The sequence below is a fragment of the Paramisgurnus dabryanus genome, chromosome 9 (genome assembly GCF_030506205.2).
Source record: "Paramisgurnus dabryanus chromosome 9, PD_genome_1.1, whole genome shotgun sequence".
Classification (NCBI taxonomy): domain Eukaryota; kingdom Metazoa; phylum Chordata; class Actinopteri; order Cypriniformes; family Cobitidae; genus Paramisgurnus; species Paramisgurnus dabryanus.
Window position 1 is genome coordinate 29,431,636 of NC_133345.1, and position 16,258 is coordinate 29,447,893.

A 16,258-nucleotide genomic window follows, 5' to 3' on the forward strand; every position below is an offset into this window, starting at 1 on the left:
GCAATGCAGGAAGATAAGTGAACACAACTGTAGTCTGGAGAGAAATTAGCATAAAGAAGAAAGAAAGAGCATAAAGAGAAGACATAACTGTGAGAAAATGAAATGGGAGAAGAGAGAAAGCAGTGGGAGTAAATCTGACTAAAATAATTACATAGATGAAATAAAGAGATTTGTAAAACACAACTGCAAAGTTGTGAGTCAAGAAAAACAACATGTGGAAGTAAAACTGTGCTCTGACAGCAAATAATTATACAGTATGTATATTTAAATAAAGAGAGAGAGAGAGAGAGAGAGAGAGAGAGAGAGAGAGAGAGAGAGAGAGAGAGAGAGAGACACTCACCCATCATATTGTAAAGACTTTGTGGAGCAAACTGTTTGGGCATCTTCTGTATCGCTTCTCTATATGCAGATATGGCCTCCTACCAAAACAACAAACCCCACAGTCAACTAAAGAGAACTCCACCTTAAACTCTTAATAAATAAATAAACACTAGATATTTAAAATAATCTGCACCAATAAATCCATAACAAAAAAATTGTGCAAACAATCTGATCTATTTAGATATCATACTGGCTTTACAGTAACTGTGCTAAGATCAGCTCACCTCTTGGTGACCCTGCTCATGCAAAAGCTTTCCCATGTTATAGAGACAGCTGGTGACGGAGCTCTTGTGTGCATGAGGGTCCTTCAGGTTCTCATCCGGGATATCAGCGCAGGTGAGGAAGGTCCGCTTCGCCTCCTCTTGATGGCCCTGATTCATCTGGATTATCCCTGTGTTCAAGTAGGCGGCTAAATGAGAGCGAGAGAGAACGAGCAAGAGTGAGAGAGAGAGAGAGAGAGAGATTTTATCAATGTGCAAAAGGTAATAAAGCTTATTTGGGCTCAAACAAAAACCTCCACTGGGACTTGTGGAATGAAACGGCTGATTCATGCAGATCAGCAGCCTGCAGTCTAGTCGATAAGATGCCAATTCACATTCGCAATCCACCGCGCCAGAATCAACTCTTAAGTCAGCGGGGGGACACGCAGTCCACCGGTAGGCTTAGTTCTGACATTCTTAATGGCCCATGTATACACACGAACCCATGCGTCTAAATGTCTTCATATCACAGGCAGGAAAATCCATCACTACTCAACATGCAGCAGGGGATCAGGGAAATTACACATCCATCACTCTTCACAGAGGCCATCTGTAACATGTGCCTGTTCTGATCTCTGACTGTTAGTGATCTGTCTCACAGCATGTGAAACCTGTGTGTGTGTGTTTGGGAAAGATGCAGAGCCAAAGGCTTTTAAATAATAGAAGTATAATTATTTTTTGAAAGAGATTTTTGGCTTTAAAACTCAGCGGAATCCGCCAAGAAGCTACACTACCTTTCTCATGCAATAGTTGTGTGCTAAAACCTTCATCTTATTTACTAACCACCCGCAAACCAGCTTTTTGCGCATTATAGTAAATTAGGTGTTGGGGGTAAAGCATTACAAGTAACGCGCATTAAGTAATATTACTTTTTTTGAAGAAACGAGTAAAGGAACGCATTACTTTATAAATGCAGATTAATATTTGAGTTACTTTTTTAATTAATTTGATAAAAACAAGGCCAGAGCTTGACATTTTAGCGATGGAAATATGCAATTTCTGGATGCAGAAATTCTCAGTCATAAACAGACCTGCAAGGCCTGAAGGAGATCAAGCCTCAGGCAAGAAAAAAAGTTACTTAAAAGTAACTTAAAAGTAACACAAGCATTACTTTCCATGAAAAGTAACTAAGTAACGCAATTAGTTACTTTTTTGGGGAGTAACTTAATATTGTAATGCATTACTTTTAAAAGTAACTTTCCCCAACACTGAAATTAGGTAATTTATTGGGCTTTGTTTTAAAAAGTTTGTGTTTTTCCCAATGCAATTAATACTGATAAAATGCGTTTATGTGTATATTCTATATACATATTTTTGTCCGATAGACAATTTTTCAGACTGATATATGCCGATACCGATGCTCATAGTTTGGTGGTTATATTAACTTGCAATAAAGAAGATAACACTTTTTGAAAGCGATTCATTCATATAATAAACATAAATAATGAACATTAAACTAGTGATGTTTCTTTACATTTTCTATACACAGAGCTCAAATTCTTCTCTTTTGATTGATAGGATATATCGGTCATGACTATCGTTTTTAAACTATCAGTTGTAAAAAACTGCTTTTATCGGCAGAAATCGATTATTGACCGATATATCGGTGCATCTCTAGTATATTTGATTGATTATGGTAGACATAACTGATCAACTGATAATAAATGTGCCTTATATATCTAGATGCACCCTAGGACTGGGACGATTTATAGTTACATCATGTACTAAGACCGATGGGAAATGAAAAGTTACGATTTTCTAGGCAGATATGGCAAGGAACTATACTCTCATTTTGACATAATAATCAAAGAGTTTGCTGCCGTAACATTGCTGCAGCCTTGGTTACTTTTTAATAGCAGGGGACTATTTTTGGACACTGCAATATCACTACGCCTGCTGCAGCCATATTACAGCAGCAAAGTCCTTGATTATTACGCCAGAATGAGAGTATAGTTCCTAGCCATATCGGCCTAGAAAATCACAACTTTTAATTTTTCAGTGCTCTTAGTACACGATGTAACTACAGAAGAGTCAAGTTATAAACAGGAAAAATATTGAAACTCTTTGGTTATTTTTGGCGCGATGCTAATGGTCTAATCAGATTCAATGGATTGTGCTAAGATGTGCTACAAGTGGTACCGCCAGACCCGGAGATCGGCTGAATGGATTCCAAAACGTGAAAAATCAAAAGTTTAACTCTAGGGGAGCTGAAAAATGAGCATATTTTTTTTTTTAAAAGTGGAGTTTCCCTTTAAATCTAGAAACCTCCACTACACATGTCATGATAACTGTCTTCCTAGGCAAATCTATCCATTCAAGCGGAGCAATAATTTCCTTCCATGGTACTAAAAACAACACCAAACATTCTACAAGAAACCTGCATAAAATGGCCAAAAATAGCAAATGCATTTCATTTGGATGTGTGACAAGAACAAGCATCCACACCGGGCCAGATAGTAAGAAAGGATTTTGGCCTGGATACTCATTTTCCTCTTTAAATTGGATCAAATGTCAATCATTCACAAGTGGAAACAGGGAGGCTGTAGAGCTTGTGAATCATCATCACTACTTTAACTCTGGATTTCATCTGAGCATACACAGAAACACACATAGGCTTTTTCACTGGCAGTTGCCTGGACACAGTAAGCAATGTGGGGAATCGAAATTGCTCATAAAAAGTGAAGCTGTACATACAAGCCAGAGTTGGTCTGCTCCCAATGGCCAGCTTATAATAATGGAGAGCCTCTGAGAACCGGTTGTTTTCCTGTAGCAAGAGACCTCTGTAGAAAACGAAAAAGTACAGTAAGAAAAAAAACATAATTGGGAACAATATAAATAGACAAGCCATTATATTTCCTTAATGACATTTAAGTTACTGAACTTACTGAACCGGTGTCTTTTCCAAAACTCAAAAGCTTTGTTTTTGTAACCATTTCATGGGTCTGGGCAAATATAAAGGTGCATCTCTTTCTTAAATGCTTCATATGAAAGCACAAATATGCTTAATTTATAAAAATTCATAATTAATGACTAAATAAATTGGACGCTTTTATCCAAACTGACTTATAGTGCATTCAAGCTATACATTTTTAGCAGTATGTGTGCGCTTCCCTTGGATCAATCCCAGCTAAGCTATACTAACATGCTTCACTTTTTATTGTAGATTTGTGCATCTAAGAATGGTGTAGACAAATAAGATTCATAGAAAATCTGTAATCAGATCATGACTCCCATCAGATCTGTGTGCGCCATGAATTATGTATTAAAACAAATCGCAGGGTGCCTTTATTCCTTGAAGTTGGGGTTAATGTGCACATTGGGGGTTTCTGTCAACACCCCGTGGAAACCAAATGAATTATGGGACCGTCAAGCTGTGGTCTCTCCAGAGATATCCTATACTTTAATAGGTCAGATCGATAGAGTCTGCTGCAGACATGAAGTTCATTCACTCACAGGTTATACAGCATGTCGGCCATATTTCTGCGGTAGTACAAAGCATTCCTGTACGCCTGCTCAGCGTCCGCCACCTTTCCTTGGTTCTTAAGGACATTTCCGAGGTTACCCCAGGCTGGAAGACAATAATAAATGGAATTGATACATCGAAAATCAACATAAAAGACCCACAAAATAATTTGTCTTAATAATATTGTATTTTCAAATATGGGAAATGAAATGTACACACAGTAAGAACAAACAGAAACAAATTAGTGCTTTATTTTTCTATTTTTTTTCTTGTAACTTTTAAAAAAAATGTAGTTTATACACGTAATGCTGGTTACAAGAGGCATAACCACAGGGAAACATTATCCTATTATAATTAAATCTTAGATGCTGCCCAAGCATAGAGTCTGTGCTGTGATAAAGGGTGAGAGTGCCACGGGCTGTAAAATTGGATCACGAGGAGGTAATTACAAAATCATATTGATGCAGTCTAGCTTGATAAATAGTTTGAAAATGTCACAATAATCAATTTAAAAGACTTAGCTGATAAAGACGGCTGTCTTTAATAGATTGAATTCAATAAGAGGGGAGAGCAATTTAACAGTTCAGTGGCTCTCCTTCACACAGTCTAAATTAATCTGCCGTCTATGAGAGATCAACTGGGAAAACTTAAAGTGAAGAACAGATGACTTGAATGCATATATTTGTGTTAAAATGTCATTGCCTCGCATCCAAATTGGTATTCAACCCTTAAACTATTTGTGACCCTGCCTGTGAAAACCCAGCTAAAGTCATTTGTAGTGGTTTTCTACATAATATCTTAATTATTGTTTGCAGAATAAAAGTTTTTTGTTTACATAACTGAAGTGTGTGTACTGTGTATAAAAAAAGATGTATATATAAATACACACACATACATATTTTTAAGAAAAAAATTGATATAAAAAATATTTGTATTTATATATAATATAAATTATTCAATTTTATTTATATAGTGCTTTTTACAATTATTTAATTGTTTCAAAGCAGCTTTACATAAATAGATGCAGGAGAAAACAAAGAAAAATTGATGGACAACATAAGCAGCAAAATACACCGGCGGTAACACTTTATTTCGATAGTCCACTTTAGACATTTTACTAATTATAAGTAACTTTGCAACTACTTATCAACTACCAATCTTTAGAGAATTAGTAAACTGTCTGCTTAATATCTACTAACACTTTATTGGGATGATATCTCAACAGACATTCAACTGTCTATAAACATCTTTGCAGGTGCATGTCAACTTATTCCACTAACCCAAACCTCTTCCCTAACCCCAACCCTTACAGTCTACTAATACACTAATGACAGTTAGTTGACGTATAGTTGCAAAATATTGAAAGTTAGTTGACATGTAGTTGCAAAAGTATTTATAGTTAGTAGCATGTCTAAAGTGGACTATCAAAATAAAGTGTAACCTATAACGCATAGAAGAGAGTGCCAAGTTAAGCCAGTGTCAGCTGATGCCCCATTATATAAAACATAAACATGCATATATGGGTGATTCTCACGAAACCATTAAAACATCACGGCAATAATGATTTTAAATATAAAATGTTTAATATAGTAATATTAAAAAGCATCAAAATTAACACAATACTGTGTTCTACCTTGCACAATGTGTGATTTCAACATAAGAATTTATAATTTGTCAATTTTACCAAATTTTCTGCTGAAATTCTCATTACCGCAATGCGTCCGGCTGTGTTTGAACATGCGTTATGTTGTAATTTAAACAAATTAACACAAAAATATTTAGAAAAAAAATAAATGGATGTTTTGCTAGACTACTTTAGAAGAGAGAAAAATAAATTACTGAATATTCATGTATAATAATAATAATGAAGAAAAATTTGGGAAATGATGTGTCCATGCCTGATGTTCTCATCCTCCGCAACACTTTTTGAGAACAGTTTAAGCACACATACAGAATTTTAATTTACTGTGCATGACTATTAAAAATCTTTTTTTTTTTTTAATTTGAAAATATATTAGCTTTTCTAACAGTGTTGATGTTTTCAGACTGTTGCGGTAATGAGATTCTTTAGGACTTATTATCGAAATTATGTTACAAAAAGTGTTAATTGATAAGTAAAATTTTTTAAATTAATGTTCCCATATACTCCAGAGTTCTTTTCTAATGTCTGGTGGGAAAAAGTACATTTAATAAATTTTTACATTTTCATGCTTGACAGTTTAAAACCAAGTTTTCGTGAGAATCACCCAACACATGCAAATATTTCTTGCATACATACATGCATGTGTGTATTTAAACATAGTTATTATACACACAGTACACCCACATATATTAAGTAAACAAAAACTTTTATTTTTTTTTATTTTTAGTCGTGACTAATCATTAGGCATCCCTAATATTGACTTGATTATCAGACAGACAGGGTCAAACTTGGTAAAACATGCTTAAAGTTAAGATTTTTAAATAACACAGTCATCTTTGAGTACCATAAATGTTTGAGTGACATATCAAATGTCTCTAAAAAAAATAAATAAAGGAAACTCATTACATGAATCATAAACTGTATAACCTGAAAATGAGAAACCATTTTTGGTTTGCGGCAACATGTGGAGAAATAAATCATTGCAACACGTCCTGCTTTCACCTTGTCAAGTATTAGTTTCTAAAGTACAGAACTGTTGTAGTTGGATAGCAACTTGACTTGGACCAACTAAGTACTACATAATGGTTGAAAAAACAAGAATTACTGTATGTCCTAAAGAGCTAAAGTCTTATAGTGTCCTGATAATGATAATAATATTTTTTGCAATAATAGGTTTATGGAAACTGCAGTGCTTACCACTAAACATTGGGCATTAAAATAGAAGGCTGAATGTTCAAGTATGCCGAAATTACCTTTAGCAGGGTTCACAGATATCCCAGACTTGTACAACATCTCCTCATTCCGCCAATCGCGGTTCCTCAGTACCGTTTTAATCCCAAAGACAAGGACCAGTGCTGCACAGCAGCCCAGCAGTAAATTCCTGGAGAATTTTCTTCGAAGTCTGACATATAAACATCTCATCCCTACTGCTATCAACAGGCAAAAGCCCATACTAGGGATGTAAAGTACACGTTCGGCTACCACAAAGCCCACGTAGAAGAACAAGTTGGTGGCCGGGAGAAAGGGAATTGCCAACAGTCCCAATGAAAACACCACCAAACTCTCAGTAGTTGGTAAGGATGACACATAGTGTTTAACCGTACCATTACTTCCATTCATATGCACAGAGTTCGAGTAAAACTCAGAGTGTTCATGTTCAGGGCTACACGTGTGTCCATTGGTGGACTTCCCGTTTGCTACGTGATGGGCTTTCCCATTGGTCTCCTTGCTTTTGCCAGGGTTACTACGAAGTCCGAACCACGCCAGTGCCAAAAGCGAGACGTAGAAGGCGACAGTGTGGATGTTTCTCCAATCGGCAACGCTCCGTAGAAGCGGCAGTGCATCCATTGACCAATCAAAACTCAACATGTCAGGGCACATGAGGAGCCAAACGTTAATGGCAGGTAGGTAAAAGAACGTCAGCATCCTTGTTAAAAAACACGGACAGTCGGCTGCAGGGTTGTCCGAGTTGGAGAAGTTTGGAGGTTTGTTGCCCATCCAGTAGAAGCGGGAAGCCAGAAGGACGATTCCCCAGAAGCCGAGCAGAAACACGCTCAGGAGCAGGTGCAGACTTTTCTTCTGAAAAACAGTAAGATAATATTGTCGATAAGAGCACTAATTCGATTCAATTGGAAAAGCAGCATAGATAATATTACAAATGTGCCAAAACTGTATTTTTGTCTAGAAGTTTTAGATTTTGAATCCCTTTAGTCAAATCTGGACCAGGCCTTGTTTGTAAACCGAGACCAAGATAAACCACAGTGTAAAGGTTTCTAACTGCTTTAAATTTGAAATACAATTTTAGAAAAATAAAACGCATCCAAAACTATGAAAACTGAGAACGACAAACTCTGGAGTGCAAAAAAAAAAAAAAAATTCATGAGCAATTTGCTGGAGTCCTAAGAGTAATATTTACCACATGCACATACAGTATTAATCCTTTAAAAAGCCTATGATGGTTAATAAGAATACGTACTAGTGTGCATTTCCGAAAACAAAACGGGGGGTCCGTGCAAGTAGTCTTGGCCAAATGTAGAGACCCATTATTATCCACATTTATATTTAGAGCCCAGAATAATAAACGTAACAGCACTAACTGCTGCTGAGCAAGTAAAGCTTTACATCACGATTCAAGGCCATGTTGCATTCATCTCTGTCTCTTACACCCGGCTTTTACAGCCTTGACCAAATAAACAAGATACGGCCTTATAAAGGTGCCTATCCATCATGCTACAGCACTGATATTAAACACTCTTCTATTTCCAGCAAGGAAATGATTTCATTTATGGAGTGTTTGAATATTTTGCACTTTAAGTAAGAGGGAGAAAATATTGTTTATTCCCTATATAGCAGCTGCAAAGTTCAATTCGCCTTCCTTTTCAAGTTGATTTTGGATCGAGCGCACCCTCGAGCATTTTTATGACTTCCTCCAAACACGGAACTCATTTGGCACAGCTAACAAACACGCAAATGGTTGCTTAAATGGGTCAAACAATGGAAGTTTACACAAACATTGAAAAAAGCCCATGTAACATCATGTTGTTCATTGGAACATGTTTATTCCAGCCTGATCTCACAGGAATTCGAACTTATTTAACGATTTTGCTAATTTATATGAATGATTATTAGAAAAAACAACAATAATAAAACCCTACCCCAACGTCAAAGGTTGAAAGCAAATCATACAAAAGCGTACGAATGTGGTCATACAAATTAACTCTTTCCCCGCCATTGATGAGATAACTCGTCGATTACGAAAAAATGCATAAAAAACTTGTTCCTGATGAATTTTTACGTTAATCTGCGATACTGCGATTATCCACTTGCCAAATTTATGAAAAAAAAAACTGAAGCCAAAACGTTATTTACTAATTTTAAACTCTGTGTATGTTTTGATAATCATTCTGAATCTGATCTCTAACAAAATTCCTTCACAAAAATTCAATTATTTCAGTTTTTGCTAAAAAAAAGATAGATAGGATGAAACTTTTTTCCCCGTTTGGTTTGTTTGTTTATTGCTTGTTTGTTCTGTTCTTTCATTTGATATATTTGTATGTTTATATATTTTTATAAGAAAAAGGCATTTTGTGAAACTTTTGTGAAAATCACAAAAAATGCTGCGGGGCAACTTGGGTGGGGAATTACTTAATACAAAGTAGACACCTTGTAAAAACTTACAATTTCCCATGATATTGCGTTGGTAGCAAAGCTCTGGAATTTTGAAAATATTCCAAGTTGGAAACTTAAGGAAGTAAGGAAATAATTTGTACATATTGGGTCATTTATGCAAACTATATCACATACAAACATTAGTTTCCTCAATATGTGACAAATTTTTCTCAGATTGCGACAATTCCCATATATTCTCTTGTCATTTCCATGGAAAGTTTTGCAACCTTTGTCGTGTATGCCCAAATGTGAGAAAATGACAGGATTTTTAATTTTGATTAAACTTAAATTGGGAAAACACAGAACAGTCGTTTTCAACCACATCTGACAATGTAAATATCACCATTTATTGCAAACCACAAACCACTGCTGACTCGCACGCAATATGCGTATGTGTTTTGTATTATACCAGCTCTTCTGTATGGTCATCTCTTTTATGGAGCATGACATGGAGAGAATTTCCCCAAAGGCACAACCTTCACCTTAAGATTGTACTTGCAAACATCTATGAATATGTGATATGACATTCACCACCACATGCCACCTAAACCTCAACTCTGAATTTCAATTTATCCGAGTGGGATTATGATGAAGAACAGATCCACTTAAACCTTGAACTAAAATGTTGGAACCTTAATTTAGTAACCACCATCCTGTTCCTCTGTTTAGCAGTACCCTTGAAGAAAGAAGTTTCCACGCCCGTAAATCTTTCGCCAATTAAATTCCAGGAGAAAATCAAGTTAACCACCTGCGATTGCAAGTTCCTGCAACATCTGTTTAAGTTTACTGACCGAAATCATAAAGCGAACGATAAAACTCCCATACGATGAATAATCAAAACGACCCATTGCAAAAATGTCCTGATCACACAACATGACATCAGTCATTTAAGGATGTTTTATTTGAGCAAATAAAACCTGTTAACAGGATAAACAACGACAAGATCGCTGAGTATTTTGATCTCATGTAAGCGACTGGCTAATGCAGGTGGAACGTGCGTGTCCCGCTGGACTGAACTTCGGGTTGAAGGAAAAAGGTCATAAATGGAGACCCCAGAGGGGCCATTAAACTGCAGGCTACAGAGGCTGAGCGGAACAGTCCATCTAAAGAGAAACACAGAACTGCATTGAGAAACTTTCTGTATTTAAAAAAACACAGCGATATGGAAGTCGACTACATACATAAATCACATAAATCGTAACTAAAAATAAAATCATTCTGCCCTGATTCAAAGTAAAAGCTGATTCTAAACATGCTAAAATTAATCTTGTAATGTGACTTTCTTTAAGTGCTATTATTGGGTTCCCAGTACTTCTATCAACCAAGAAAATGTAAAAAAGATCAATACAGTAACTTAGTTTTGGTAAACCATTCTTTGCAAGCATGTGAAAAAATATGTAATTGAAATTTGGCTCCCCTTGTGATGTCAGAAGGGGATAATACCGCCCCTTAATCTGCACTATCCAACCACAGCACTGCCATTTAGTGCAGAGATCAGCTCATTTGTAGTGCTGTGACGGATCGCAGTTGATCCGTGATCCGTACAGATCATGACCCGCGGTTCAGCTTGCATGCGATTCGCGGATTGATATGTAAATTTAAATAGGGAAAGTTGATAATTTGCACGTGCTTTTAAGGCTTGCAAATGTTAACATTCAAGTGATTTAAAACAATTTAACCACAAAAAGGCGCTAAAGTGAGCAGATGTGTGCACATGCGGTTAAATGTGTCCAGTCAGACGTTAGGAATTCACCCTCCACCTGTTTGTGTGCACGCGTTTAAGTGCCCTCAGTAGTGCATATATGGACCGAGACTCGTTTCAAAAAGTAAGGCAACATAACATCTTTCTGTTCTTGACAGGGCACATACACACAAAATGATCTCACAGTATTATTTTTCTAATAAAAACATTTGTTTATGTCTAAAGTGAATTATAGAGTCAGAAACTTGTGCTTATTTGTTCTTAAAGAGACAGTAACCTCAATTAACCCACTTAAGTCTGTGTCATTAATGTTAATCAAACAACCCAAGACAAAGAGAAAATCACTTCTGTGGCTCTAAAAATAATAATAATAATAATAACAATAATAATAATAACAATAACAATAACAATAATAATAATAATAATAATAATAATAATAATAATATTTAATTCGTACAATAAAGTGTTATTTTTCATTTAATTCGATTTCTGTACCTAATGCTAATCTTAGACCTTACTTAATGTGCAACTTTGTTCTTTTTTTTATAAATGTTTGTAATTTCTTTATTTGTTATTAGATTTACCCCACCCTTTTTCTTTGCTGATCCGAAAAATTATCCGATCCCTAAGTTTTGTGATCCGTCACAGCTCTACTCATTTGCATTTAAAAGGACACACAAAATATGGCACATTTTTGCTTACACATACAAAGTGGCAATAAACATGTTATAATAAATGATCTATGGGGTATTTTAAGCTAAAACTTAACATATGTATTCTGGGGACATCAATGAGTCTTGTGAAATGTCCCCTTTAAAGGTTGCATACATTTTTTGCTAAAAATACTACTTGTCCATGCATGCCTTAATTTCTTTTAACGCATGAAAGTCTGTGAAAACCCAGTTTAAGTCCTTGTTAGTGATTGGGTGAATTGTATCACTACTTCAAATTCTTTACATACCCCCTTATCAAGGAGAATCTCAAACTAGAAGAATGTCCCTTATTAGTGAACCACAGCAGTAAAAGATGAATTATTCTAAACCAGTCAGAAGAGCTTTAGGATGACATACTACTAGCTTTACCCAGCACTGCAGGGCTGTAAATTCAGACAGTAAGAAGGCAAGAAGACATCATAGTTGTCAACAGATATAAAATCACTGCGAATCAGTCGGTGATGGAGACATCTGTCATTCTATGTTCAAGCAAACCAAATTACCGCTACATGAACTCCACATAACCCTGCCAGCCAACCTCACACAATAGGCAACATGTATGAATAAATAAAATCGAGATGAATTACCGCCAGAGCTCATGCTGGTGGTGAGATGGATCAAGTGAGGTGGGATTGAGGAGTCTGAAGATGTGCCGGCGAGGTCACAGAGGAGTGTTAAAGCTTATACATGGATTTCTCATAGATTTACGAGGCTGCTGGAGGTTTGCGACTGCACATGCTATGAATAACTAGTGGGGATTAAGCACATGCAGGTTCACAGCCAAAGCACATACTGTAGCCAAATATATTTGTGTCTAAATACAATGCATGTATGAAACACTTCAGGGTGTTTGAATAAAGAGTTTGAGTCAAGCTTTATCTGTCTCTATTCACACTACCTGCCCATCAGATAAGCAAGAATGTCACTACTAGTCTAGTTTGCGTCACAAACTGGGTAAAACACACAGCAGATCTAACCGTATCCACATGCGTAGCCTCAACGCTTCTCTGTGCAAAAACATGTCACAGTAAAGGAATGAGCTCTCTATCACACACAGCAAAAATCAATTCTTTAACAACATCTCGGCACGCAACGTCCACTTCTGCAGTCGCGCACACTCTCGAAGATGAAACGAATATTGGAACTGAAAAGCTGCCTTGAAGAGCAAAGCAAAATCTGATAGCTCTAAACCCTTAGGGAATGACCACTGGTCAAAAACTACGAGGAATCTGCTACTGTATCTCTTCCATCTCCTGTACAAAGAAAAGTGTCCATCTTCATAATGCAGACCCTGTTTTCAATGTCAAGTCTTTGAAAACATAATTACTGCCACGTTGAAGATGTGGCAGCATCGAAACGCTGCTCTGCTGCCCACTGTTGAACTCAGCCTTTGTTTCTTTTCTCTGTAATCCAGTTTGTATTGAAATAAGTGGTTTAACACTGGCCTGCAGGAGAGATGGAGGTTCTCTCCACGTTAGATTTTTCTCCATCAGTTTAAAATTAAACTTGAAACAGGCATATGAGGATAACATCCATAAAGATGAAGCACAGAGCAGAACGATTAAAAAGAAAAAAAAGAAAATCAGTTTTGGCGATAGCAATTTTTTGTTCCAATGCATCTGACATAGAATGTAAAAATAAAAAAGCATGACAAAATTTCAATACTCTGTGCAGCTGCAAAAATGCATTCTTTAGCATTGTATGATATTGTATTGAAATGTTTATGTCTGTCTGTCTGTCCATACATGTCTGTCTGCCTGTCTAATCTATTGTTTGTCTGCCTGTGTGTTTGGTCTCTGTCGGTTGGCCTGTCTGTCTGTCTCGCTCTGTCTGTCTGACTGACTATTTCTATATGTCTAACTATGTCTGTCTGCATGTCTAATCTATTTGTCTGTGTGTATCTGTCTATCTCTGTCTGCATGTCTGTCCCGGTCTGCCTGTCTGTCTGTCTGGGCCTGTCTTTCCGTCTCTATATGACTGACTATCTCTGTCTGTCTGTGTCTGTCTGCACATCTATTTGTCTGTGTGCATCTGTCTATCTGTCTGTCTCGGTTTGTCGGTCTCGGTTTGTCGGTCTCGGTTTGTCGGTCTCGGTTTGTCGGTTTGTCGGTCTCGGTTTGTCTGTCTCGGTCTCGGTTTGTCTGTCTAGGTTTGTCTGTCTCGGTCTCGGTTTGTCTGTCTCGGTCTCGGTCTGTCTGTCTCGGTCTCGGTCTGTCTGTCTCGGTCTCGGTCTGTCCGTCTCGGTCTGTCCGTCTCGGTCTCGGTCTGTCCGTCTCGGTCTCGGTCTGTCAGTCTCGGTCTCGGTCTGTCCGTCTCGGTCTCGGTCTGTCCGTCTCGGTCTCGGCCTGTCCGTCTCGGTCTCGGCCTGTCCGTCTCGGTCTCGGCCTGTCCGTCTCGGTCTCGGCCTGTCCGTCTCGGTCTCGGCCTGTCCGTCTCGGTCTGTCCGTCTCGGTCTCGGTCTGTCCGTCTCGGTCTCGGTCTGTCCGTCTCGGTCTCGGTCTGTCCGTCTCGGTCTGTCCGTCTCGGTCTCGGTCTGTCCGTCTCGGTCTCGGTCTGTCCGTCTCGGTCTGTCCGTCTCGGTCTGTCCGTCTCGGTCTCGGTCTGTCCGTCTCGGTCTCTGTCTGTCTCCGTCTCGGTCTCTGTCTGTCTCCGTCTCGGTCTGTCTGTCTCCGTCTCGGTCTGTCTGTCTCCGTCTCGGTCTGTCTGTCTCCGTCTCGGTCTGTCTGTCTCCGTCTCGGTCTGTCTGTCTCCGTCTCGGTCTGTCTGTCTCCGTCTCGGTCTGTCTGTCTCCGTCTCGGTCTGTCTCCGTCTCGGTCTGTCTGTCTCCGTCTCGGTCTGTCTGTCTCCGTCTCGGTCTGTCTGTCTCCGTCTCGGTTTGTCTATCTTGGTTTGTCTGTCTCGGTTTGTCTGTCTCTGTCTCGGTGGTTTGTCTGTCTCTGTCTCGGTGGTTTGTCTGTCTCTGTCTCGGTTTGTCTGTCTCTGTCTCGGTTTGTCTGTCTCTGTCTCGGTTTGTCTGTCTCTGTCTCGGTTTGTCTGTCTCTGTCTCGGTTTGTCTGTCTCTGTCTCGGTTTGTCTGTCTCTGTCTCGGTTTGTCTGTCTCTGTCTATCTGCCTATCTATGTCTCTCTGCATGTCTAATCTATTTGTCTGTGTGTTTCTGTCTGTCTCAGCCTGTCTTTCCGTCTCTATCTGACTGACTATCTCTGCCTGTCTGCACATATATTTGTCTTTGTGCATCTGTCTATCTCTGTCTGTCTATCTGTCTGTCTCGGTCTGTCTGACTCTGTCTCAGTCTGTCTGTCTCTGTGTATCTGTCTATCTGTGTCTCTCTGCATGTCTAATCTATTTGTCTGTGTGTTTCTGTCTATCTCTGTCTGTCCGTCTCGGTCTGTCTGTCTCTATCTGACTGACTGTCTAATATATTTGTCTGTGTGTATCTGTCTATCTTTGGCTGTCTGTCTGTCTGTCTGTCTGTCTATCTATGTCTGTCTGCATGTCTAATATATTTGTCTGTGTGTATCTGTCTATCTTTGTCTGTCTGTCTGTCTATCTATGTCTGTCTGCATGTCTTAGATATTTGTCTGTGTGTATCTGTCTATCTTTGTCTGTCTGTCTGTCTGTCTGTCTGTCTCTCTGCATGTATGTCTGTCTGTCTATCTATGTCTGTCTGCATGTCTAATATATTTGTCTGTGTGTATCTGTCTATCTTTGTCTGTCTGTCTGTCTGTCTGTCTATCTATGTCTGTCTGCATGTCTAATATATTTGTCTGTGTGTATCTGTCTATCTTTGTCTGTCTGTCTGTCTGTCTGCATGTCTAATATATTTGTCTGTGTGTATCTGTCTATCTTTGTCTGTCTGTCTGGGTCTGTCTTTCTCTGTCTGTCTGTCTGTCTTGGTCTGTCTGTCTGCATGTCTAATTTATTTGTCTGTGTATCTGTCTGTCTCTGTCTCTCTGTCTCGGTCTGTCTGTCTCCCAATCTACCCCTAATTATTAAAAACTACATTTTTCAGAAGTTTTACATTTTTCTACAACACCCACTTCCACCTTAATGAAATTTCTGCAGAGCTCAGCCACTTGTATAAATAAACTGTGCATGGGAAAACATCTAAGCCATTCACTCAAAGCCAGTGACATTTGCAATTTAGCTTTAGCAAGAAAATTCCCTCTATAGCTTACTCTGAGTTCTGTTATAAATGGACAGAATGAACTAGCCCATCAACTGAGATGACATGAGGATTTTGCATTAAAATTCACTTAAACCAACAAGCTAAACTTACATTATGTCCAGATATATGTTAAGCTTTCCTCAAAGTTTAGGTTTACTCTTTCCTGAAAGTCAGCGTTTCCATTCCCCCTGTACCGCAGCGTCTCATCACTCTTGGATTAATGTACTTATTGATAGAAGAGCGGTGGTACAGAAATTCGAC

The 16,258-nt window shown here is 38.2% G+C and overlaps 1 protein-coding gene across 1 annotated transcript in view; it reads right to left on the reverse strand.

Moving 5' to 3' along the window:
• Positions 1-16,258, reverse strand: part of tmtc2b (transmembrane O-mannosyltransferase targeting cadherins 2b) — a 122,988-nt gene that overhangs the window by 28,892 nt on the left and 77,838 nt on the right. The window contains exons 3-7 of the mRNA XM_065283508.2: positions 7,000-7,825; positions 4,095-4,209; positions 3,336-3,421; positions 606-790; positions 341-419 (exon numbers count right to left, since the gene is read on the reverse strand). Coding sequence (XP_065139580.1) covers positions 341-419; positions 606-790; positions 3,336-3,421; positions 4,095-4,209; positions 7,000-7,825 — 1,291 coding nt within the window. The remainder of the gene's footprint in view (positions 1-340; positions 420-605; positions 791-3,335; positions 3,422-4,094; positions 4,210-6,999; positions 7,826-16,258) is intronic.